The 27,793-nt window shown below is 42.1% G+C and overlaps 1 protein-coding gene across 1 annotated transcript in view; it reads left to right on the top strand.

The window, feature by feature from the left end:
- BCL2 (BCL2 apoptosis regulator) overlaps positions 1 to 26,590 on the top strand; it is a 95,162-nt gene extending 68,572 nt beyond the window's left edge. The window contains exon 2 of the mRNA XM_069808962.1: positions 21,801 to 26,590. Coding sequence (XP_069665063.1) covers positions 21,801 to 21,935 — 135 coding nt within the window. The 3' untranslated portion in view covers positions 21,936 to 26,590. The remainder of the gene's footprint in view (positions 1 to 21,800) is intronic.
- Positions 26,591 to 27,793: the final 1,203 nt, after the last annotated feature.

Genomic DNA, 27,793 nt, shown 5'->3' with positions numbered 1-27,793 from the left:
TACTTTTATTTCTGTGTCTAAGCAGGGAACGAAATTTGCCATCAGTTCTCCGAGGCTTGACACGCACCCCTGGAATACTTCGAGTCACATATGGAATTAGCTAAAATAAGTTTGATGGTGATTTTGCGAGTCCTTCCTGTGTGCCAGAAATAGTCTCCGAGAACAATGTGGGGCGAGAAATACTCTCTGCTCTTTAGCCTCAGCTTCCTTCTATCTAAAAGCCGTCGGTGGCATCACTGGCAGTGCAGAGCAGATCCCAGCATGGCTGTGGGCTGGCTCCAGTTTTGCAGTACTGTAAGAGAAAGAAAAAATCTGGCATCAAATTTGTAAATTTAAGTGTAGAATAGAAAAGAAAAAATTAAAAATAATCACAGCAGAGTGTCTCTAACATGGTCAGCCCAAGGCCAGCAAGCAGAACGGAACGAGGCCCCCGCAAGTCCGAAGAGAGGCGGTTATGCTGGGATGCATTTCCTCCCCGTCCTCCATCAGCCAAGCCAAAAACTTAACAGGAAAAAAAAATAAAAAGGAAGCCGTACAGAGCAATTTGGCTGCACATCGGTACTCATTACAAATAAAAGCCTGGGCTCGGCTCCTCCGTGGTGCGGGGACTCGGGGCAGTGCTCGGGGGCCAGGCGAGGCGCTGCCGCTGCGACCAGCGACGTCCACCAGCCTGGTCCCCCCAGCACCGCTCGTCCCCCAGCACTCACCCCCCTGGCCTGCGAGGGGTCTGGCACAGGCTGGGCCGACCACAGCTAAAGAGCCGCTTTCCTGAAGCGTGAGCCGCGACGGTCAGATACCCGACTGGGTGAAGAGTTAAGTACTAAAAAAATAGCAGAATCTTTTATCGGGTTGAGGATGCCTTATTTTGATCATGGAGGTCAGACACAGACGTGGGAATTCCCCCAAGTTGGTTTATTTGCAGATTTGTTCAGACAGTTTCTTTCTTTTTTTTTTTTTTTTTTTTTTTGACAAATCAGCCTTTTTTAATAATAATCTCATCTTGAAACTTGAGAGGAAGGGAATGTATGGGTGAGCAGCTAATATCAGTGAGTTCTGGAAACTCCCTTTTTATGATCTCTCTCGTTTAGCAGCTGTACTGTTTTGATGCTTTCATTGCATTAAAAAGTTATTTGACAATACTGCCAATAAAGTAACTTCATCTGTTCCAGGAAAATTAGCTTCAGCTCACAGCAAGTTTGAGAAAAGCACTGCTAAATAATATTAATATAGAGACAACAGGGCTTTGATCTAATATATCAGAAAGAAGAAAAACATGAGAGGTGTTAGGATAGGAGAAGGCAAAGCTATTTTCCTTTTTCTTTACTGATTATACTCCTGGTTCAAATATTATTTTAAGGGCATATATGTAGCATCTAGTGACTGGTAGATGTAAACATTGGTTTAAAATTAATTTAAAAATATCTCTTTATACAAAGCAATATATTTACTGATTTAAATCATACCCATCTGGACATGTTTATCAAAATCAATCCTTGTCTACTATAAGCCATTTGCTGCCATTGCCACCCACTGGCCAGGGACAAATAACCATCCTGTTACTGACCCAGATCAACAAATATCCTGATTAAACAGACACATCTTGCTACATATCCAATTGCTTCCTATACAGCATCTTGCCTTTAATACAAAATCTGGCCAGCTTTGTACAAAATTTATTTACTGATTTTATCTTCAAAACAAAAGTCGTAGTCTGGGAGAGGGACAGGGGGGAGGGAGCATGTTTTCCAGACCATGAACTCTGATCTGGTAGTTTCATCCTTCTGTCGTCTCTTTAAATGTACTGTTTAAAAATCAAAGGATCTCATCCTTTTATGTTTCTGTAATACAAGACACAGTTTTGGCAATATACAGTAAAATAATGAAGCTGAACTGCAGACTGTAGCGAGCCATTTTTCTCACACAGGGGTCAGCAAACATGGTAATACTTTGGATTAAGGATGAAATTACTACAGGACTGTAATAACTAACCTTATTAATCTCTTCTCATTTTCTTAAGAGTATCACAAAAAGAAATATTACAGCAATCGCAGCTTAACATTGGAATCCTTCTCTACTTTAATCACAGTCCTTTACGTACTGTGATTTTGTGTGTTATTTTGTACTAATCGTACTAACAATTAATTTTATTAAACGTATCTGTTGTTGGTTTACCACTTTCTTTCAGAAATTATTTTAGGGCCCAATATTTGGGCCTTTGAAACAAATTTGAAAAACTGATATAAAAATGATTCTTCTTATGGGAGCTGGCCTTCAGTTAGAAACCCATAAACAAAAGGTAAACCAGGCCCTAAGATTTCTCTCTCCTGTGCCTTTCGGTACCATACCAGGTGCACACCACAAATGCTGAGATAGCCTTCTCTACAAATGGTTAATCAGAAGCAAAGAAAGGCAATAACGTTTTGTTCTCCGCATCATTAATAAGGGGGAAGGAGGAGAAGGACTTAGCAGAACAACTGCATCTTTTGTTTTTAAGTTCTTTGGAACAATTCTGCCAGGCAGCGCATTTTCCCTCTGTTTCATTTGTCTTTGTTATTTTCCTATCTAATTAAAATTCTGCAATGCTGTCATGAAATTGTTGTCGGTTTAAGGTCACAAACAGCTTCTGTCCTAATGAAATATGAATTGCATTAGTTAATTGAATTGTGCACTTACTGTGTGTTATGAATGGACTGAGCGCACTTATATTCTTAATATATACTGAGCGTTTTATCAGTCTAGGGAACATGTGGACGTAGAAAATGCTGCTATCATTCTTAACTTCACAATAGGGAGATTTAATTGGCAATAGTCGGGGCTAAGAAGTACTTGTGAAGGACAAGAACTGTAAGATCTCACACGGGCATCTGCTGGCTGGGATGAGATCGGCTCTTCAGTGGTCTGGGGTCAGGTCACAGTCCCGAGCGGAAAGCTCGAATAAACCCGTATTACGCACGGTGTGTCTGCGATGCCTGCAAAGATAGGACGAACCAAGGAAGAGCAACAAAACCTCTGTGGCCTTCTGCAGCAGCAGGCTTTTTGGGTTAAGTGGACCTCGTAACTGAAACCCTCAGCGCACGGTCCAGACCGTTCTCTTCCAGGGTCTGCCTGGTCTCTGTGCAGATAGTGCCCTCACACCCTGGTAACACAACAAGCTTAGCTCTGGGGGCCTTTTTGCAGGTGAGAGATTCTTCTTTGAACTGTGGGAAAGTTCAGTTTAGCACATCGAGGACCTGACCAAATGAAACCAGGGGAACTCCTTCCGCTGACCTCAAGGCTGTGGATGAAACAGGTGCTTAAAGGAAGCGCAGGCTCTGGCGCTCAGCCTTTACAGTGTCTGCGGTAGATATATTGCATCTGTAACCACTCAGTGGTGGACTCTATTCATGAACCAGACTATCGCAGAGGACGGTCATTAGCTGGGAAAACAGTAACGGCATACTAAATTTAATTTCTTTACATGGGTCTTAATTTTTCACTTAGTTGTTCAAACCATTCAGCATTTATTGATGTGTATATACGTATGCATATGATACACGTATGCATATGATACACATATGCATATACACATATCTCCAATGTTTAGCCTTTAGATTTATTTGCAGAGAAAAGTATGTTTGGATTCAGCATAATACTTATGTAAGATAATTGATCCAAATATAGTACCTTCCAGTTACTCTTTAACTTGACAGGTGTGGAGAGGTATCTATTGTTCTGTCAAATAGTGCCTCCCTTAGCTTGAAATTTCATTCAGCAGTAGGCTGACAGAAAAGATAAGCAATGTTCAGGTTGAAGAGTCACTGAGAAATTTCTTCTCATTATCATTTTCCACTCGAAACCTGAGGAGATATGCAAATGCAAATGGCAGTCTTTCTTTTACTACAGCAAACTAATGCAGGAATATAAAACCACTTAAGACAAACACAGCTAAAATTGACTTGCCGTGATACACAATTCCCAGAGGGAAATACCATGACCCTTTCTAGAAGGCTCAGAGTATCTGTCCTTGATCTGAGCAGGCATGGACAACCTCTTTGTGGGGGACTTCCCAGCTCTGTGCACGTGCAGAGCCACTCATAATTTCCCACTGTGGGTGATCCTCCACAGCTGCTGTAGCACTTGCCTTCCAGGAACACTCCTCCACATGCCCCAGTCAAGCAGTTCATTACCACCATCCACAGATGATGCTCGGAGATACGGAGATGAAACGAGGCGTTCTCGCTCCGGTATGTAGGCAAGGACTTCCCCTATACACTCCACAGAGGAGGAGAGAGGTTTCTCCAGGGGGCAACTTGGGGATGGCCGCATTAGGCTGCTGCTTCTCTCAGTCACCTTATGGAAGAGCTTTTTTTCTCTCTCTCGATCATTGTCTTTATTGAACCTAAGGGCATCTGCCCTCTGGGTGTAGTTGTTGCATTGCAGAAGTGCTTCAAGCAGCTGAGTTCCCTGCACTCCCCGGTCCCTCCAAGACAGTCATACCTGCTAAATCTTCTGATTAAGGAATTTCCCACCTAGTGCTGGTATCACTCGGTTATCTCCTCTCTCTCTCTCTCTCTCTTTGAATTTTCTGCATTTACCGCAGTACCGGCAGCTCTAGCTGAGCTACTGTTGAGTATCCCTGCCTGCGTGCAAGGGTTCGGGAGGTGAGTAAGAAGGGGTGGGCGTCTGCCGTGGTTTGGTGAGGTGCATCCTGGCGGAGTCACGGCAGTGGGCAAATGACTGAGAGCGAAAGTGGTGGGATGGGGCGTGAAGGGTGATTGACGGTGGTTGCTTAGTGGTCTGAAAAGAGGTGAGTGAAAGTACTCGGGGGGGGGGGGAGGGGAATTTGGGAAGCACGGCTGACCGTGAGAAAGACACCGCTACGTTACCCGCGGCACACTACAGGCGTCTGTGCTGTATTCTCTTCTGTGAATGCAATTTTAAAAGACTTGATGTCATTAAAAATATTCACGCACTTCTATCTAAAAATACATGATATAGTGATGTATAATTAAGGAGGGGAGGAAATGAAAGAGATTCAAGGAAGGTTGAAGAATAAAAATAGACCAAGGAGTACTCTAGGGAGAGTAGAGAAGAAGCAAAGACTGATAACAGCCTTGCAGCCTTTAACGCGGCTTTGTTGTCCCCTGCAGCACCACCACGTGCACAGGTGGCCCTCCGTAAGGACACCCGCGCTCGGGCTGCCCCTGTGCCCCCCGATCCAGCCACAGGACCCAGTTGCCCATCTGAGGCTTGGTGGAGCCTTCTCTGCCCCCGCGCCATCAGCCCTACCTCTGTGGCCTCTTCCAGCACCCACCGCAGCCCCGCGCGGTGCGGGGACACCTCGCTGGGTGGCAAGGGATGGGCCTCAGAGGAGCCTGGGAGAGCCCTTTTTTTTTTTTTTTAATACAGCCTCTTCCCTTTATGTTGCTGTCATTATATGTTTAATTACTATTCCTTCCATTTGGATAAAGCACATGGACAAACCCAAATTTTTATTCTGTTTGCTTTTTAGTTTTCATTGTATATTTTATGAAAATGTTCATTTTAAGATTAAAGAACTTGCCCGTTTTAAAAATCTGTCTTGAACTTCTTTTCTTAATCTTTTATGATGACTAGCATTTAACTTCCAGCAATTTTTTTGAATACTAAGTAGTCATGTTAGTTTTCCAGATAAAAAGACATATATTTTTCTGAAGTTAAAGGTACTATTTTTTTTAAATTTCTGTACAAATCTTCTTTTAGGAATCCATGTGTTTTGTCTCAATCAAAGTTTTTTTTAGTTAAATGAACACTAAAAAGTTTAGAAAAAATCATTGTAAAACACTGAAGGACACAAAACTCCCCTGCTCAGCTAATACACAAGTATTAAAAATTGCCCTTCTTCACCAAATCGTAATCCATCCAGCGCACACTGTGGCTGTGCCTGTGCTCAGCATCACCTGCTTCAGATGAAGGCGAAGAAATGCCACAAGAGGCGGATTTAGGATAACCTCTTCTCTCTCCCATCCTTCCCCTGTCCTGCATAGTCCCCTTGAAGACCTCACACTAATCCCAAGAATTCAGAGATTGATTTAATCCTTTAAGCATAAGGCTTCCAATATTATTATTGTTGTTGTTACCACCATTATTATTATTTTTTTTTATTACTACTACTACTATTGCTATTATTTTGGAATAACTGTTAACAGCTCTTGTTTACTATAGAAGTATTTAATTATTCTTTGAAGCTTGCTAAACTCATTTCTCAGCATCCTGTAGCAATCACCTAATTTAAATACTTTATATAATAAAATGGTCTAATTGTGGATCCTGTGCAAAAGTACATCCTCTTATCAGCTTTGAATTTCCTGTATTTCCGTATGTAATTGATATCCCTCTATTTCTTGCATGATGAGGACCGGGAATGCTGAATCTCCATCCCTACATTCTCTCTCCCTGTCACTCATTCACTCCTTGTTCAGTTAGTCGGTTACTTACTAATATAGCTAGTTCCGGCACCCTCCCCATTGAAAAGTTTCTTTCTGTTCTTACAGTCTCATTGCTGCACTCTGATCCCTGTCAAATAAATAGTGCAGAAAATTAAAACACAATTTTCAGAAAAGATTTTTTAAATCCCAACAATTTTAATTAAATTATTATCAATGCAATGATTATTAATGCATAATATTAAAATTTTAGAAATGAGATCAGGAGTTTAACTTCCTCTGTCCCCATTCAAACTGTAGCTTTGTAATGTATTACTTGGCCCAAGACTTTAAATGCTTGGCACCTACCTAACTTCAGACAACCAAGGCAGGACGTCCCCCCATCAAACTCAGTCTGTTCATTTAGGTGTCTACTTACGTGTTTAGGAATCTAACTTGAAAGCATATTTGCTGAAGATTTAGGGAAATGGGATACATTACAGTGAGACTGAGAAAGAACTCTCTTGGGTGATACAGTACTGACAGTTATTTGCCCAACCGAAAGCCCACCATTTTATTAAAACTTAAGCAGGTAGATAAAAAGATAGTAACTCTTATTTTGACTAGGGAACTGATTAAAATATCTTACCTTCTGTTAAGGACCCTTGATTTTACAAAGCTTCTGCTTCTTTACTTTCAAATGTTCTGAAATCCCACAAATGTCTGTGAGAAATTGAGGAAGCTCAGAAGCTGAAAGGTCGTCTGGGAGGGGAAGGGTGGCTCTTAGGCACAAGCTGGCCAGTGCTTTGTTGTAAGAAGCCAGTCTCCTGAAGGAAGAGAAGCTCGGCTACAGAGCGGAGGGTCTGATCACCCTTCTCTGGCAGAAAATGCGATTCTTTGTGACTGAAGGTGGCTTTTGCCACCAGACAGAATGAGACTGGCGAGACAAACGCCCCCAGTTGTCCCCACGAACGCAGTCGTGAGGAACGTGAACTCAGCAAGCTTCTTAATTTATTTCAGCCAAAACAATGGATATCATGTGACACTGGATGAGCTTTTCTTACCAGTAAGTAAGAGACTGTCTGGGAACTAACATCATTTGGCTAGATAGAAAACTCTGGGTCCGAGACAAGGCTAATGGCTTTGACTCAGTTGTTCCTGGTTTTGTACACAGGCTTGATGAGACAGTGAGATCTATGCCAGTTCCAAGCGTGGCCAGAAAAGACTGTGCAAGAAGGCATTTTAGTTTGTTAGATAGGGAGCGAGGAAACCTTCTGGGGAAAGGAGAGCCTAGAAAAGGGAGAGGACCAGAACAGAAGTAGATCCTGCAAATAAGCCAGAAGTTATGAGGAACTGGGGAATATATTAGTCAGATATGTCTATTAAAGACATCTGTATATATGGCAGCATCTTGTGAATTCAGAGAGCACAATGCCAATTACGACCATCGGAGAGTCGTAATTTTGGTAAACGTATAAATGGGAATTCAGTAAAACTGGGAAGGTATCAGAAAAAGGACTTGAATAAGCGTAAGTATTGAGACAAATGTAACAAGCTTAAAAGCAAAAGAACAATCAGAGTATTTTGCCATGGAGGATGATTTCAATAATAATGGGCGGTAGGGAAATGTAGTGGAACAACATCATTATCTACCTACAAAATGTTCAGGAAAGAAAGACTGGGCCACGGAGGCAGAGGAGATACCGCTGTATAGAAGGATAACTTGAACATTATTTAGCTGAACTTTAAGTGGGAAGGACTATGCAACTGAATCTCTGAAGACAGATAAATAAACGCTAAACTAGAAATTCCAAGGCATTTTAACAGCTTTTGGAAAGTAAAGACATTAGCAGGTCTTTTTTGCTAATATCCAGCTTAAGAAAAGGAAACAGAGTGAGCAATGTTGAACTCAAAAGAACTGTTAACAAAAATTGTGGTAATAGCGACTTTGGCTACTCCCCTGTGCTTGGCCAAATACATCAGGAGGCACACAGATTAGAAGAGAGATTTCTTGATATGACAGCATCTTGAAGAAGTGACATGCAAAAGGGAGGAACGAGTCTTAACTCAGGTATTAATCACAAACTGATTGTAGCTGAGTCACCAAGTCTTAACATCTAGGTGGACCACAAGGCTAATTCAGTATAGCAGCTCCTATGTCATGGATCATACCTTTCATCTCTTTGAGGTGATGCTATTTCATTTTCCTTAAAAACTGTGACATAAGTACGTATTTTAGTGTCTAAGAAATTCAACAAAGAGCAACTTCATCTTTCTTCAAAATAAATCTACCCTTAAAAATTGGCCAGAGATGAAGTACTAAATACAGCTTTACAAGCTGCTCCTCCTCCCAGGGGTGTGAAAGCCTTCAGAGAGCCTCTTGTGTGGCTCAGCAGCTACCAGCTTCTTGATAAAATGCATAGACACACTGTGCATTCCACATATCAGGATTGACTGAGCCAGGCTGCTTTCCGAGCACAGTTTTGTGTTGGCTTCACAGCAAACCAGGCACAACTGGTGTTTGTACTAAGCCGTGTTTCAAACACTCGCACCCAACCCTGCTTGCTTCCAGAGGAACACCACCTCACCTGAGGTTTATTCAAGACACAAACTGGGTATCGGAGTCTCACCGAGTGCTAGGCAGGGCTAGTCTTCACTGCAAGCTGCCACTGTGTCACAACACAACCTCGAAGAGTCCCCTTGGCTCAATGCCCATGGTGACTTGGCAATTACATCCACCTAGGCTGCACTCAGCGTTGTGGCAGCCAGCTGCAGTTAAAACCTGCCGGGACCACAGCTCAAGCACGATTAGCTGGCACGATGACAACCATGTATTTGTCTCTGCTAACTTCCAGCTCTATAGACAGGAATAAGCAATACACCGGCAAGGAAAGGCGTAACTTGTGTACGCACGAATGCTTTGCGGAAACTGTGCAAGGTAGTACTGGGTGCGTGAAAATAAATAGTGAAAACAGAGGTAATGAAGGAAGGAAGGTTACACAGCCATAGAAAGAAGGAATCACACAAGGAATACCTGAAGAAACATACATGAGAAGGAAAGCGAGTACGCAAACAAAGCATGCAAAAAAACCCCAATGAATGAAAGGGGTGCAAGTTAAGAGGTACAATTTGGGAGTGGGCAAAGATGACAAAACTAGACTAAAACCAAGGTACAGGGTCAGACAGGCATGAGAAGAGACAAACCCTCCCATGGTTGTTACATACATAGGAAGGCCATTTGGATGGGACAGAAAACGTTAGGCAAAAAGGATGCAAAGGAGTGTATTTTTTCCAGTCAAAAGCCATCTGTAACCTATGCTGAAAAGGTCTTCTTTCTGCACTTCAAGCATATTAACAGTTTAATGTATGATAGTATTGCTGGTGACACTGAGAACACTGGGCTTTAATGAATCAATAGATTTGTTTCATCTTTAACTAATTTGAACCTTTAATCCTCTTGCTTGTGCAAAGTCTTCTTCCTTCAGGTCAAAGTATTAAATAGGCTCAAGAAGTAAATAAGGAAATAAATACCAGAAACCCCGTGGGGAACATTTAAATTAAAGTTTTCTGATAGTCAAATCAACTTAATACCGTGATCACAGGCTCAGTTCAGCTTCTTCCCCTCCCTCCCCCCGCCCCCCCAACTCTACAGCTAAAGCTGTGGGAATAAATAGCCAAAAAAGGAAGGGGCTTTGGTTTTCTTTTAGTTTCTTAATGCTTGTGTTTCTCTAGATTGTTTTTTTATATATGTGTGTGTATATATATATATATATAAACTGCTCTCATTATAGACTTACAGGAACTTTTAAATCACAAATTTGTAAAAATTACATAGACCAAAACATTGGCCTGCAAATGTTCCCCTGTGTTTCATGTCTGGTTTGCACTCTACTGTACACCCATGTTAGTTATGCATCTGACTTTTTTTATGGATATAAATTATACTAGTGGAAACCCTTATGTAGACAAAATCTTGCTGATACAACTGTCTTCTACCAGCACAACATATTTCAGTTAATGAGTCAGAATACACTTTGATATCAGTATTAAATGGTTCCTCCTGGGGGAGGTTTGCTTCTTTACTGTTAAAGTGTAGATAAGTTCTGAACTTTTCGCTTCCCTTACTTGGGCTTAGTCAATCAAACCGATATCTAGTATTTCTCATCCAGAAATAATAGAGCTTCTTTTCATCACCTTTTTGACTGCTGGTCCCTGTCTGTGTTCTTGCTTCGATTGTATGGTCAACAGAAAAGGGTATCTCTAACATCCTCTTGAAAGCAGAAGTTCTGTTTCAAGCGACATCAACCACAGGATCAAACACCTCCAATCTTAAAAGAAAAAGAAAGAAAACCGACTCCAAAGCTTGAAGCTAACAAATAGTTTGTAGTTGGCTGAGACGCTTGTATTTAATATTGAGGAAGCAATGACTTTCTGGCCTCCAGTGGAGCATCTCCTAGACAGACAGACAGACAGGCATACAACAAAATGAAGTCTTAATGCTGTGAGCTTCTTGAGAATGCTACAATAACATTCTGGCAGACTGGGCTCTCTTGGCTTCCGTACTCGCTGCGATGTGAACGTCTCTTTCAGTTTAGCGTGATGCTTGGCAAGTTTCCCAACCTTACATTATCTGGGAAAGTAAGACAAGAGAAGCTGGTACGTTCAGGGAGCCTTTGAAGAAGCTTCTTCACAGTTTGCTCACAGCAAAACAGTTGGCTGCGTGTAGAAGTGTCAGCACTGCAGCTTAGACTGCTAACTTGAAAAGGGTTTAACTGAATTGCATCCAGGCACCAAGATGCTCAGATACCACAGCAATGTGTGTGGTATAAGAACCTAGATAGAAGAAGATTAGATAGCAAATCAGACAGAATTTTGCATGTGATTTCCTGGGTTTGTCTAAACTTACAGCAGCAACAGTTAATTATAGGAGGTTCTGAAGGCAGCTCCTGGGTGGGTTATGTCACTGATACATGAGATTCCAGCCATAAATTGCCCGCTGAGTTACCCGTGGGGCAGGAAGCCCCTATTGATGCAAAGCTGATGGAAACCATCCTTGTGCGTTCCCACTCGGGGGTAGAAGCAGCAGATATCGGTGATGGAAGATCTGGGGGAGAAGCAGCAGGTTGACAGCAATGACAACTCCAATGAAAAGAGCATCAAGATGAGCACAGGTCATCACCCGAAGAGAGACAGAAACAGGAGGTGGTTGCACACAGGAGTTATTTGTGGTCATCCTCTAGATGATTGCTGTAGCTATTTCCAGATCTAATCCCTCTCCTTCTACCACACGTGAATCCCTCAGCTCTTGTAATCACTTCCTCTGGCTCTTGAGCAAGGGTGGCTCTTTAATTGCAGATTATTGCTTTAATGAAATTCTTGAGGCTATTTTGAAGTGACTGGGCAAGAGAGACTGGCCTTTCAGCAGCAGCTGCTGGCACAAGAGCCACAGCGCACGTTGCCGTACGGGGAAGGCGATGCCGTAAGAGACTCTGTGCGCAGCAGGACCCATCATTTTTCTCTGGTAGTGCCTCAGGGCACATCTACACAGCACAGCACAGCACAGTGCTGCACAGCGATACTCGGGCTGCCTTGAAACAGTGATTGCACTAGTTTCACAGCAGCAATAGTTAGCCCACCTGGAGCATGATTCTAATATACCTATAGCGCTTCCACCCCTATACCTGCCCCTGCTTAGTCAGTGCAAGGTCAGCTCTCTCTTCCTCTCCGTAGAACTGCACTCTGCTCTGTGGACCCACCTGCACTTAGAAGTATTAAGAAAAGTAAATTATGATGTTGAGGACCTTATATCAATTTTGATCTGCAGTTTCCAATCTGTAGGGTCTTATTTATTTTAGAAAGTGGGAACGCTTTCAAGACTGATTTCATAGGTAATGCATTTATTTTTTTCTTGGCTGATATTCCCGAGTTTGTTTTTTATTCTCTTTCTTTGAGTATCTGAATTTTTGCATGAAATTTCTACTCACTTGGAAACACCAACACATGAAGTAATTACCAATCTTTCCTGCCTAAGTTAACGGCCTTCTCCTTCCTCATGCTGTTAGTTCAAGGTCACAATGATAGATTTAAATCCTTCATGAATTTTCATCTGACTTGCTGTCCGCAGAAATTGTTCATTAAAAGATCCAATTTCCATTGGCATTCTCCCTTTCAAAGGATGTCAACAGGAAATATAAATGCTCAGCCCTTTGTGAATTATCTGCAAGGACATGCAGGCTAATAAAAAAAAAAGGCACAGCAGTTAACCAAATCCTTTAGTTTCTGTTTTGAATGACTGGCCATAGGAATGCAGGCTAAGCTGTATTTCAGCTGTTCCCAAGGATGTGTATGTTAACTTGTTGATAGTGGTAGGTACTTCAGGCTCCAGTGACAGCTATGTGACCACTCTGATGATCATTGTCCTGTAGCAGAACCAGCCCCTGCCTCCTCTCAGGAACACCAGGCACGAAAGAAAACAAAGAGGGATTTGTTTTTCAAAGGACTGGCAGTCGTACCTCCTGCTCTTTACCGAAAAAGAGAGATCCTAGGTCACCTCAGCTCTCACCCTACACTCCCAGGAACCATTAGGTTGTAAGGAACTGCATGACTTGCTCCAGCAATTGATGTGAATGTCTGATAGACAGGAGAGCTGAGCCTTCTGCTTTACAGGACCTGTAGAGGATCCGATTGCTAGGAGCAAAACTCAATACCCAGAACACCAGCTTACTTCATTGTGAACTACATATCACCACCAAAAGGAAAGATAAGCGCACCACAACCTTAAAGTTTCAGTGTTATGTTTTTAAAATCTTACCGGTGTCCAAGGTGTATGTCTTTCACAGTAAAAATTACTTGGAGTGCACTGTGAATGCACAGACACAGATCAGTGCTGAACATCTGGTTAAAATAAATTACAGTCTTATTTTGCAAATAAAAGTTCCTAGGGTCTACATGACAAAGTCTGGCCGGCATAACTATCTCATGGGGAAAAAATCACATCCCTAGCCTACAAAGATAACTATTTTGGCATGATTCCCTTCCCCACTATGTAGACTCACATAGACTTACACCAAATAGAGGACTCCTTTTGCCAGTATAACTCACATTGTTTCAGAGGTACTTCGACCATGCTGGCAGACTCCTTCAACTGGTATAAGCCATGTCTCCATCGAGAGATTTGGCCAGAACAGTGACACCAGCAAAGCCCCTGAAATACAGAATAACCCTTTTTCTCCTGCTACTAATCTCTTAACATTTTTTCGGTTTTAAAGCTTCCTGCTAAAAGGAAACACACACAATTTGTTCCCTTTCTTGTATCAGCAAGACATTATTTCTTTTTACAGAGGAATTAAAGTATACTTATGGGTAGGAGGTGTGTCATTTTTAAACATCCCAGTGGTACTTGCTTTTGGATGGGAGGAGGATCCCAGTTCTCCTGTAGGGTGCCTGTTGTTTGTTTTGGTGTTGGTTTTGGAGGTGGAGGGGCAGAGGGGTTTGCATTTTATTAAGTAAGTAAGTCTTCATATTTTTGTTTTGCTTTGTGGCATTTGAATAAATCTAATGGTCATAGTTAATGGATTACAACTGTGTATGCAAATGAATTTGAGCTGGCTTGAATAACAAAACAAAATCCTTCAGTCTGTTTGTGAATTGTATTCTTACACTCCGACTCTTCCTTTTTTTTCACACGGTCCCGTCCCTGTTAGCTCTTACCTGAAAACACTTGCAAAAATTCAAGATTTACTAGCCAACCCTAACCTATGAGCCCCCCCCACAGCGCAAGGCACCTCATAAAGCTATCTTGACTTAAAAGTAGGATTCCACTCATCGTGGCCACAGGCAGTTTTCACCTGTCCTATTTAGACAGTTCATTTTGTCTAAATTCCCACTTGCCTCCGTCTACACAGACTCTCCTCATTGCTTTCCCTGCTCCCTCACCCTCCATTTGTCTCCCAGGTCGTGTGCTTTTGCTCATGTGGAGAACAGGATAGAAAGGACAAGAAGGAGGAGCGGAGGGGAGGCACCCGGACCACAGACAATCTCTTCCGAGCAGATGCAGACCAGGAACTTCCCCTTATTTTAATTTCCCATCATCACTTCGCTGTGAAATGATGAAAACATGGAGCAAGCCACCGCGAGGCCTCCACTCCCGTGTTGGAAGAGGGGCACTTGCAGCTTGCTCCATCAGGCTGCCCGACAGCCAGGACACGTCTGCCTCCCCTACAGCTAACGCTGACACACAGTACCCGGGGGAGCGTGGCACCCGGGGGCTGACTTAGGAAATGGCAAGAGAAAGCAATGACCAAAACATGCTGCCTCTTCTCTGCCTCCAGTAAGGCTTTTACAGGTGAGCAGAAATGGTTTGGGCTGCTAATGAGGTGTAGGCTGCCAAAGAAAACACATGCACAAATTCATATTTTCCAGGTGGCTGCTGGTAGAGGTGTAACTGTTCACTGAAGTCTACAGCATAAGCTTTTTTTGCGCTTATTCATTAAATTGCAGATTTGTCGGGAGGTTACTTTATCATAAGGTTAGAAGTGTTGTCTTATTCCTCCTGTAAATCAGTTGATTGTCACAAGATTTAGAAAAAAACCGAGAGCCTGCTTCAGGTCAGTAGAGGAAGAGTTTGTTTTAGCTACCACGTGAGGAACGGGTCGCACTTCTGCAGAAGGTGCCGGTGGCTCTGCGTGAGCCGGTGCCGCTGGAACACCAAGGGACGCCGAGGAGCGCCAAGGCCACCGCTCCAGCTCCGCGTTACTCTTGCTCAATGCCGGGCGCAAGTTAGTTGAGCCAAAGGGATTTGGACCAGAACTCAGTGTTGAGACAACAAACACGGGATGGAGTGTTTCCCTGAGGGATGTTAAAACAAGAAGCAGAAAAATGCATGACTGGTCCCTCGTGGCTCAGCCAATGGGACAACCTGCTCAGACCGGTTCCATTTCACCCTTCTTGTTCACATGGGCACTTCACCTTTTCTGGCCAAGGCCGCCCCGGGCCAGGCCGTCCTCACCAGACTGACAGCCTCGCTGTCTTGCTTTCCCCTCTCTACCTCCGCTAATACCTGCTCCCCGAGCCCAGCACAGCTGGACGCGCTTGTTAAATAAAACCCTCCGTGGCCTTGATGACAGACGCTGTGCCACAGCGCTTTGAGCATTTCTACAAGCAGCTACTTTCAGTTCCCATTTCTCAGGCAGTTACGTGATTTAACTCTTTTGCGGCGGCCCAAGAGCGGCCCCGGGCAGCTGGAGCAGGCAGGGAACATAACGGGGGATGTGTTCACATTTCCCTCTGCTACCAGCTTACCCGCTGCAGTCACATCTTCAGATTTGGGCTTTCAAACGAGGTAGGCTATTTCCCATGTAAGGGCTCATGGGAGGCACTCATACTGAAAGTAAGTTACGAGCAAGATGGAGAATCTAGACAAGATTTTGAGAGAAACAGGCCTGCGTTGTCATTCAGACCTGTTTTGTCATTATTTTAATTTTAAAGTCATTCTGAAGATTTGACAGGGGTCCCAGTGCATCTAGCTTCTTGTCAGAGGATGCAGGTGTAAAAGCGATGTTACGGGATGAGATGAGTCCCTCCAGCAACTGTGACACTTGTTCTCTCCTCCAAAGTGACCCACAAAGCCATAAATGGGTGTTTGCTAAGTTTACTGTTGCATGTGAATGTAAACTCTCTAGAACAGGTTTGATGAATTTGAGTAGAAGGAGAAGGTGGCCTAAAACTGAACAGTTCTTGGTGCAACCGAGATTCATGAAACTATGTGCAGGCACACATTTGTTTTCTAGGTATGAGTTACACACAGCTTCTAGCACTCTACTTAAGTAGGGTACCTTTGGAAAATAAAACTAAGACTGCTAAATATTGATGCAAACAAACAGCAAATTAGTTGAGTAGGATTATCAACGCACAAAAGATCCAAAAAGAAAATTGTGAAGGATCGAGTAGAGGAGGTTTGACCATCGAGGATTTTGTCCAGAAGGCCTTCTTGCCTTCTTTCTCTCATTAATGGTAATATTGCTCCCTCAAAAGTGGCACCCATTAAATACCACCGGCTATAGTGACATTACAGCTGTTATGCTGGTGCCAGAAATACCTCATTTTATTGTGGGCCTTTCCAGGAATAAGAAAACAAGGCAGCCTCCACTAGGTCTGGGCTTTTGCATATTGCAGAGCCACGTCTAACTGAATTAAGTAGAGACGCCAAGACTAAATTACTGAAACATTTCTCATGCTGACTTGGTTTAACAAGAATGCAGCCTAGTCTGAACATGGCACGGGTTTCCATGCAAGCTGAATGATCAACACCTTGCAAATCCTGTGCTTAAAGAGATGGCTTGACCATTCCCCAAAGCCTGGGCTTGTCCTTCATCTCGCAGAGGTCCGGGGGAAATCTGCCTGCCAGCAGGGTCACTCTCTGGGGGCGTGGACGGGAGGAATAGCCATCCCCGTTACTATAACCACTCACATTTATGTATTTCTAAGCGTATGCATCGGTTTTCATGAGCAAACCTAGCCATGATTAGTCCTTGCTCCTTAGATGTCTCCATCTGAGTGCCACATTTAGTCAGCCTTATGCAAATAGTATTTCCACTGATTTCAGTTCCCACAGACTTCGGTGAGCTGAAGCCACTCCCCAGGCAGGTTCTCTGCCCGTGGTCAGCAGGGCTTGTGTGGTGACACCTTCTTTTCCTTCCCATTGTAATTCAGTAACTGCACCTGGCTGGACTGCCAGCGTTCTGGCACTCCCAGGCGTAAAAAGATACCGGCCTCTCTAAAGATACCGACCTCGTGAAACGCCACACCTCGGCACAACACAACCAAGGTCTGAGCTGCCCTTATTTACATGTCCTCATGACTAAGGCTTGCAGAGAAGACCCACAAACTCTTTGGGAAAAGAACAGCTACAGATTTGTCTATTTTTTGTGTTCCAAGAACTTTTCTCGTTAGCTTCAAGATGACATTTTAATGAGGTTTCACTGCATAGAAAACATGGGACGATTTAACCAGCTCTGTCCGCTCCCTCCCCAAACTCTTTCTGAAATGAGTTACCATTTGGGAACGAAAGCTTTTATGAGCATTTGTGTCATTCGTATGGAGGCGGGGGTGAGGGAAAAGTCATTCAGCTGCTAAACCTTGGCATCGGAGCTTATGCCGTTCCCTCTCCTGCCCCGTACCAGGTGGCAAAGCTGTCTCGTTCAGACCTGTGCAGGTTTCTTCAAAAGCCCGGAGCTAGCGTGTGTTTGTTTGTTTGCTTTGGAGTCACGGAGAGGGCAGCGTAAAATAGCCGCAAGGTAATTCCCGTTCAGTAAAATGGAAGTCTCGCTGGCTCTTCATTCAATACAATGTGGCTCAAGAGGATATCCTGCCAACCCAATGATAACGAGGGAAATAAAGTCACTTCCTCACCAGCTGTTTGATTCAGGTAGAAAAAGGAAGCCTTTACTTCCTTGTGTTTGCTCTCCCCACTGCCCCCTCGGTCAGAAATGCCAGGCTGAAACTGCCTTCTCCCTCCGTATTTTCAGTAAGGAGCCGTCGGATCCGTAACGCTTCGCTGGGCTCAGCCTACGGGAAGCACGTCCTTCTCTGCGGCCGAGAAGCTGTGCCTCGCCTCCGAAGCAGAGGTGAAGGCTGAGTTGCAACGGGACCGAGACTGAACAAACTCGGCTCGATGCGCAAGCAAAGAATGCCTGTGTAATTAAAGATGACATTTGTTTCTTGGATCAGAAACGCCGAACTTGGGCCAGCGGAAGAGTGGGGTAGTGTGATCTGGATGCTTTGTTTTGAGACTGCCCTGACTCAGAAACACGCCTCCTAATCCTCCGAGGGTGACAAACTCTACTTTTGCCCTGGGCTCCCTGCAAATCCCATGAACTCCAGCCAGGAGCACACTATGTCCTCCCTGCATACAGTTCAACAGGCGAGAAGGCAGCGAGAGGTGCCCTGGGGGCAATCTTCCTGGCCTGCCAATCAAGCCCAGGTAGGTGAGGCAGGTATCTGCTGTGCTTTGGTGCTAAGAGGAGCTGAGGCAGAGCATCTTTCCTTTCCTCACATCCCTTGCTCCACAGAAACAGTCAACATAAAGTGGCATAGTAAACCAGCAATGGACTGATTCGACTTAATAAAAGCTTCTTAAGAAATTACTTTTTAAAAACTTGCAGAGCTGAATGAAGAGTTCTTTTCTATAGAATTTTTAACTGCCCTGATATAATTTTACATCCACGATATAACTTTCCATTAAATTTTGAATAGGTAGGTCTTAAAAGCAAGGCCTGCAACCATTTTCTTTCAAATTGTGTAAGACTTCCAGAAAGGTTGACCAAGCCAGAACTTGCCTCAGTCTATTTGCCAAGGGGACCCTTGCTTTCATTATGAAGAGTGCTTTTCAGAGGACATCAAGTGTTTCAAGAAAGTTTCCTAATCTTATTTGTTTTAGCAGAGATTCTCTTATTTTAAACAGACCGGTTTAGGTGACAAAAATCCAGTGACAAATACATGGGTTTACAGAAGGAGACAAACCTTGTGAAACAGTTGAGATTCTGTTTAGGGTTCTCTGTGTGCTAAAATAGTTTTCAGCAACGAGTCATACTTCCCTCGCTCCCTCTCCTTGTTTTAGTACATAAAATGAACATGTGTTTATTTAAAACAGGTTTGAAACTTAAACAAATAGTGACAGGCTGTTCAAACAAGCTTCGGAAATAGGCCTAATCAGGATGTTTGAGAAGGGGAGGGGGAACGATCATAAAGAGCTACTTGTAATATATAGTGCAGACACCATTAGGTTGGGTTCATGTTATTGTTGTAATAATCTTGGACGAAAAAGTACTGAATGCTGCACATTTTTTGTTAACATTCCTCTTTTGAGCCATAGGTTAGGCCATACTTTTGCCTTGTCTTCAAGTTTTACTGTAACCCTCTGTCCATCTTCGTACCCAATACAAGGAGCTCTATCAAATCATTAGAAATGTTCTCCCAGACAAACTGGGAGGAATGTTCCTAAACTGGGATAGAGGGGAGGCACAAAATATGCTCATTTTGATATTGATACTCTGTATGCATTAGCTGTCATGAATATACAGAAGTGAGACCTTCCCCACAGAAAGAAACCATGAAAATCGTAACGTTAAAATGTTTTCACATGACTTGCATTTCCATGTTGGTTTTCTTTTTTTTTCATTTCCTCTCTTTTCCACCCATAATAATATCACCAAGTGCTGAACTTTACCCTTGTTGTATTTTTATAAGGCCTGATCTTGGACTCCCTATACAGACAAAGCTCCCGTGGAAGTCAGTGAGTCTGCACTGGCGACAACAGGATTTAGCCCAGTCTGTAACATTTTAGGATATTGTGTTACTTCATAGCCTTAAGGAGAAATAAAAGCGGCTTTCCAAAGAGCTGCACAGCAAACTGAGTGTGCTTTTTCAGCTCTGCAACAGCACAGCAGAATATTAAGGCCAGAGTTTGCAAATGTCTATTGCAAAAACCAGGCAGCTAAGCAAAAGTTGCCAAATTTTCTCTTGAATGAAGAGTTTGCATTAAAACATTCCCCCCAAAGGTTAAGCTGCTTTCACTTAAGAATATACCTTTGGAAACCCAAGTTTGAAAATGATTGCCTGGAGGAGCAAGCATGGGGAAATAGGAGGCAGACATGTTTTCAGGTCAATCTGTTGGCCAAAGACTATAGCTATTCTGTTACCGACTCTTACCTACTGACACCCACTCTTACGTACAACATGCACCGATATTACTTAATGTAATAACATATTTTGGAAGTACATACCTATCATTTATTTGAATCTCACTCAGTGTCTAATGAGCAGGAGTCAAAATGGCAAAATATTAAAAAACCTTACACGCCCTCTTGTGGTAAAACCACAAACGCTCGTACGCTGACAATAGAGGTGGCTAATGATGGAGGCTAATTTAACTACCCAATTTACGGAAAATTAACTTGGCTGGAAGGTTCATATTAATACCAGGGACCTTTCCCTTTAATTCCTTAATTCCTTCTGTAAACCATAACATATATGCATTTTTAGAAGGCAGGTTACCTCCTAGCATAGTAACATTACAAAACAGCTAAAGGCACTCTAACATAAATAGAGAATGTTAACTTCTACCAAAAATGGGAAGTCTAGAGTAATAAAGGTAGAGGCAGAAACCCCCACATTAGATAGCTGTTTCATGGGTTTCTCTCAGTAGTTTGGGAACAGACCTTGACTGGCTGCACAATAAAAGAGTTGCCCTAAATGATGCTATCAGTTTTGTCACATTTTTAAAGTCATTCAGCTTCGCTATTTACTGCTTTCATGCCATACGGTATGATTTGTCTGTCTCTTGGGAATGCTCTGAAGCTTCACGTTTGTTAGGAGCTGCAGCCTGCAAGAAAGGCGTTACGTGCAGAGTATCACCCGTCTGGTCACTAGCCCAGTCAAATCCCACTGTATTTATGAGCCACAAAAACTTTATCTTTGCTACCTGAGCAGCCTTTCCATTCGGTGCCTACACACCCCTCCAGAGTTTCCCAGAGCAGCTTTACAAAACAGCTCTCCATCCGTGGAGGACTGCAGCTCGAAGGAGAAACCCAGGGTGGTTTGGGCTGGGCTGAGGGAGAGGACTCCCCCTGCACCTCGCGCCGGGTGACTTGTGGGCGGCCGTGAGACGTGGTGTCACTGCGCGCTCCCCCTCCTCTTCCTCTAGCTGGATGTCTTGGCTGTAGGCTGGGGGGCAAGGCACACTGACAAGACAGCTCTTTTTTGGGGGCAGGGCTGTCAGGTCAGTTGGTTGGCCCAACGGACCCTACAGCCAGCCCACTGCCACATCCAAGGGATGGTTAGCAGGAGCGCAGGACCAAGGTGTCACCCCTTTTGGTGGCAGCTGGGAAAGACCGTCAGAGGTGTAACGCAACCCTAACAGCTTCAGTTCATATCAAAGAAACATCTGTGGCTACTACACATAGTCTTCTGAACCCATCCCAAAGGAACCAGATAAATACTGCCTTATTTTCAGTGAAGCTGACCAGCAATATAGATACCCCATGTCCAGTGGAAGTGAAAGGTTTGGAGAATGAAGGTCCATTTACCTCATTTGTGTATGTTTGTATATACAACATTCTGGAGTCAAAATGGTGGTACTCGTATTTAAAAATGCTGCTCCTATATTTTCTGTTAGACTGGGCATGGTTAAAGCAGAAGTCACAACCATAAGTAATTACAGCAATATTTGTAAAGAAATAGGCAAGAGAACTTTGTGCTAAGCACTGCACAAAAACATAGCTCCCAAATCACTGTTTTAATAGGTTCGTGTGGGGTTTTTGTGCCAGCGTAATTGCTGGATGACTATTGAGCGTGAAGAAGTTGCCCTCCCCCTCTGAAAAAGTTACTGCAATTCTGATATTCTGTTATTTCCCTTTCTAGGATGCCTTCGTGGAGTTGTATGGCAACAGTATGAGGCCTTTGTTCGATTTCTCCTGGATCTCTCTGAAGACTATCCTGAGTCTGGTTCTGGTGGGAGCTTGCATCACTCTTGGCGCTTATCTTGGACATAAGTAGAGTCACCCAGTTTATTGTGGATTACAAAAGTCTTTCAAAACAACAAAATAATATTTTTTTTTTCTGTAGCACAATGATATTTTATGAGCAAAACAACTTCCCAGCTAAAGATTAAATCAGCTATTACTGCCAAAGGAAATATCATTTATTTTTACATTGCAGGAAAATTATTTATTAAAAGATATTTACATTTTAACCTGCTATTTTCAGAAACTCTGCAAGTTGTATCTGTCATCACATCATGTTGTTATTCTTAAGTTTAATGAGCCCCAAAGTCTTTTAGGTTCTTTTTTTAATTAATGCAGCTGGCTGGATAATTTTATCTCTGAAGAGCAAATATACTGACAAAGACCTACCTGCTTACACTCACAAGGGCAGTTACTTGAGCTGCTAAAAGCTGCGTAATTGTGTTGATTTTCTTTGCATTTTCTGGATGGCTGGGAGGGATCTGAAAGACAAGGTCAGCGTGAACAAAGTTCTCACCCTGTCCTGCTGGCAAGAACTTACAGAGTAAACAATTCAACATGGTACATACGTGGAGTCAAGATAGCAATTTCCTGAAGGACACTTGGCTATCCCTACAGGAGAACAGTTGGAAATATGATTGCTTATGCCTTGTGAACGTGCGTTTTCAAGTTACCAGTTGTGCCATCACGTCATAATCACAATACCCTAATACGTGTCAACTCAAATACTTTTTTTTAATACAAGTGTGAAGTTAAATCTTTGGGGCTTGCAGGAAATTGCCGTTCCAATGATTTTCTCAGCGGTAAAACGTTTTTTGCAGCTACTGACACAGAAACATCAGGAGACCTTAAGTGCCTGCTTCAACAGAGCAGAGCTGGAGTCTGAAGACCTGACCTGTGTCCCACTTTAGTGGGCTCATATCTGCAACTAATCCTGTTTACTTACTGAGTTCCTCCAGGGGTTTGAAACCAATTAGATGCGGTCTCTAAATCCCCAAAAGTTGAAAAAGATCTTAATTTTATTTGGCAAGAAGCAGACCTCAGCCGAGTTACAGATTAGCTCTGCCTATCCTTGTTTATCAAACTGGACACCAAAATCAAGTTCATTTTCATAACAGGAAAAGAAAGTGAGCTTTATCCTCCTGCCCCTCACCCTCAAAATTGTTTCATGCTAATAATTTCCTAAGACTGTCTACAGAAGAAAAGATGATGAAGAAACTCCAAATCCTCTCTCTGGACAGAGACTCTGACACCTCGATTGCGTAGGTGCCTACTGTCATTTCAAGCGAAAATAGGGTGGAGGAAAAGGGGGGGGGGGAAACTGAAGTCATTTGCTCATGCTACAAAATGCAACTCAAGTAAAATTAATGCAGAATGCTCGGTATACAGTTTTATAAACAGACCTGTGTTCTGAAACCAGATGTGTCAATGCATTGTAAAGCGGGGCTTTCCGTGCGCTCGGAGGGGGCCAGGAGTCCCGACGAAGCCGAAGAGTCTGAAGCGTGTCCCACGGGCTGCTTCGGGGCACGGAAATGTCCAGCTTCAAATGTTTAAGTCAAGCGCTCCTATTTTTTCTATAAAACTTTTGAAATCTGGGATTTGTGGGTAAATGGACATCCAGACATAAAAAGAAAAGGTTGCAAAGCTCTGGATAAAATGTACCGTACAATACATAAGTGCTCTAAGGGTGAAAAAAAATACAGTGAATAAACTGTAGATTCAACCTCAAGATTTCAGTCGAATAACTTTGTGGCATTATATGCAAAATATCTCCATTAACTTGGGAATGTAATATGTTCAATGTTAAGGCTGTAGTTGATGTGTCTTCAAAGCTGCTTTTTTGTTTGTTTGTTTGTTTTTAAAGAGTTGTACATCTCAGCATTTTTACTGCTATTTAGTCGTGGCACCTACACTTTGTATGAGCAAAGATGGCGAGAGCTTACATTTCAAATTTGAAATTATTTTTGATTTTATAGAAACATAGAAAGGAAATGTTTCTAAGAACACAAAAATGTGAACTATGCTTGATTAAAGAAAAAAGAAAAATCCCACCATCAAACAAAAAGCACCTGCAATGTTTTCAGAGCGCTTCTGTCAGAAGTGGGCATGCTCGTGTAGGGTTCATATGAAAAATATCTGAAATGGGAGCAACCGAATATTGTGGATTGAGTGTGGGCTTTGGTTTTTTCAGCTTCCAAGTTGAATTTGTCTGCAGCCAATTTCACAACTGGAATTGGCTGGTCTTGAGCTAATGTTTCATTTCACGATCTAGTCTTCGTTTCAATTTGTGCCCATACGCCAATTAAAGTTCATGAACTATTAGACCTCAAATTGTTTCAATATTGTTTATTTTATTAAAGGTTTACATTGTCAAAAGTAGTAAAAGAGTAACTATCAATTCCAGTGCTGCTATACTACCAGGATAATTTGAATGGGTTTTATTTTTTCATACCTTCCAATGGCAAAAGTTTTTTAAAGCTGCTTTAGAAATAATATGAAGAAGACACATGATACACATTTAAATAAATACTGAGGATTTTGTGTTCTGTTGTGTCTACTCACTGGAATTCCCAGTGTATTAGTTAGTACCAGGCAAAAAGAAGAGTCATGATGACTGTTGATGATTTTATTTTATTAAAGAGCTAATGGATTTTTCCCATCCTGACTGCAGAATAGTACAGTATTGTGGCTGCATTAGGTATAATGATAGTTGATAATACATTTATTAAGAAACATATTAGAAACATTGAATGTATATAAAAGCTTGAACTTCTTTAATAAAATCCTCTCCTCTCACTCCTGCATTTCTTTTGCAATAATTCCTGTCTTTCCTATTCTTCATTACACTTTCACATAAGATTTTTTTTCCCACAAAATGCCTTATAGACTTCCATGCTCCAAGACTATGCTTCAGTGAAAATCTATTCGCTGGCACTATGTATGCACACACAGCGGACCACTCCCAACATATCCAAGTTGTAAAAGCGAAAAATAAAAAAAGAGGGACACTTCTGAAGTTGGTTGGGTGTGGAGGATCAGAGGACAACAAAGGAAGAGGTCAAGAAGTGGAGGGAAACAAAGAGATCACTGAAATATCTCCTTGGTTAAAGATGACTTTTACCTGGAATTTGTTCATCTCTCATCCTTTCCCTTGAAAAGGGATGATGTAAGGGCAGAGTAAAAGATTACGAAGACCCCACAATTATTCTTCACTATAAAACATCGTTAATTCTGAAGGCAGTCTTTTGCAAAACAGCAAATCCATAGGAATTTAAGAGAAATACTTGATTTTGCTGTATTCAATTTATTTGTCATTAATTCTTTTTCTCTCCATTTATTAAGAAAATAACGAAGGAAAATATTTTGCTTCTGAAAAAAAAACCCTGTAAGATCACCTCAGATCTGTTACAGATCAGTAACTTAGAAACAGATGAAAAAACAAGAAAAAAATTCTGCAAGTTAAGTATTCTGAAATCAGAGCTGAAACAGATGACATTTCTTAATAGAACAAGCACTGGATCCACCGAAGGAGTAATGGGGCTGTCCGGGTAACAGAGAATATACAGATAAGGAAGGAGGCTGCAAGATATGGAGAATGACGTTGGTATGTAAGAAAATCTTGAGTTTCATATGATGCAGGAGTTCACCCAAGATGGTCTGGAAACCACTTTTAACTAAAATCAGATACAAATGTGTGCACTACATGACTATAATTACTAAAAACTTTCAATTACAAAATTATTTGTAAATTATTATAAAATTACCCAATCGCTAGAATGGTTCGATTTGCTATTGTGATTGGGGATTACACAGCCTGAGTCGGGTTGCACTAATAAGGAACAATTATGAAGAAACAATGTTTCTCTGAAACCAGATGTGCAAAGGAGACACAAAGGTGATGCAGTTCGAAGAATACAGACCCAGTACCCCCAATCCTTGCATGTCCCCAGCTGAGGCAGTGGGAGTCAGCTATACGTAAGGACTGCATGCTTTGACCCTGAAGCATGACACTGTGCTTAGCTGTGTATCTGCACTCCAATTCACAAACCTAGAAGTCCTATTGATTAAAAGTATAGTGAAGTAGCATGTTAAAGCCTATCTTTTTTTTCCTCTCTCTATCTTTAAACAAGCTAGCAAGATGATTCATTTGTATTATGAGTTTAAGGCTCAGTACTATATGAAAAATTAAACAACTTTTGATTTATGAGTATCAAAATTCTTTCTCATTACAAAAGCCCAGCTTTGATTTTCATTCCTATCTCTCTTTCAAACAAGGCTAAATACAAGGAAGACAAAAGAGCTAGTTTAATCTGTATTTGGTTTAAATCACACTCCTATACTAAGTTAATGCAGCTTCATCACATAATGAAATCTTTTCCAAAAAGTTATACAGCATTAAGAATTCCACACAAAAACTGTATATTTTTATAATTTAAATAGCATATTTTTTCTTTTTCTTCTGAATATTTGAATTTTAATTATCACCAGCATAAATGTACATAAGCAGATATCGTTTATCCAGTACCTTTGGATGATGTATGTATGGTAATGTAGTTTGTCAGTTTATCATCATTTAATATGATTATGTTGTTCTTTGTCTTTAAAATGTTGTAAGAACATGCTGCCATTAAACTTTCCATGTCTGTCTAGTTAATATTGTGAAAAAATAATAAAGCACACTGTGAGTTACTTGTTTTGCATTTGCATTGTTTAGGATTTGTTGATAAAAACCTACTCAAACATTTTGAGTGTAATCCCATAAATGAAACATAATGTTTCTTTCCTGATAGTTCTGTTGAGATGTTCTGCTCAATATTGGCCAGTATTTGCCAGCCTTCCTCAAAGACCTCTGTGCATTGAAATGCAATAACCCAGGTTTGGTAAACTGCTGCTGTGTGAAATACAGTCCACAGGTGTACCATGCACTTTGGGACCCAAGGACAGTGTCACCCATTCTGCTGTCCCATATGTCTGATGTCTTGTGGAAGGTGCAGCACGATGCTTCTATTTACTTGCTAAAACTACTTTTCAGCCATGTGGAAAGGAGCTGGAAAAGCATGTTAGCAAGTTTTAACAGGAGAAGAAGAAGCAGTATTTCTGTTACTGCTGAAGGTTTGTTACAGATATGCTTGGTTTCCAGCAGGTACTTACTTAGGTATTTTGCTTCTTAAAGGCTCATACCAACTGACCCTCAAATCACAGTTGTTGCCACACACCTTCTGTGGCTTTAGTTCGTGTAGAACATAGCTAAATGAGCTCAGGTAATGAGTATTTAACTGCCCTAAGGATTTACCCAGCTTCTTGAGTGGGTTTTGCAGCCTAGTGCGTGCACTGTGCTGTCATGGATTGTGAGTGCTTGAAGTTAGTAGTAGTTTAATGCCTTTCAAGGACAATTCACACATGTGCAAAAACATCTACCCCTCTGTCTGTGTCGCTGAAGACAGAGAAGGTGGAGGAAGTCAGCCTCAAACCGAAAGAAGAAGCAAAAGCAGCAGAACACAACTAATAGACTCTGGGCTCTGGGATTAAACCACGCAGCAGAGAGCAAGGTTTCTAAATCTTTCACAAGGCAGAAAGTAAGCAAATTTGCAGTTCTGCAAGTACTGCCTTTACCCCCCTCATTGTTCTGTGAGCCTCAAAAAAGAAGAAAAGGACTTGGAGGGAGGTAGCCTAGCACTGTCTTTTTTCTAGCAAAAACACTAAGAGATTAGCACTCATGATTAAATGCCTACCTTGCCGCTGAGACCAAGCACAGTGAACAGATGGGGCGAACAGAAGAGGTCTGGACAAAGACAAAGCGAACGTTAGACCTGATGACTAAGGTGGGTTTCAGCTATCTGAAAATTAGGTAGGAGCATTTTTAAAACAAGTTTTGCTGGGCCAAAACCAGAA

The sequence above is a fragment of the Haliaeetus albicilla genome, chromosome 21 (genome assembly GCF_947461875.1).
Source record: "Haliaeetus albicilla chromosome 21, bHalAlb1.1, whole genome shotgun sequence".
NCBI lineage: Eukaryota > Metazoa > Chordata > Aves > Accipitriformes > Accipitridae > Haliaeetus > Haliaeetus albicilla.
The sequence above is the reverse complement of the archived record's forward strand: the minus strand, read 5'-3'. Positions and strand labels throughout refer to the sequence as shown.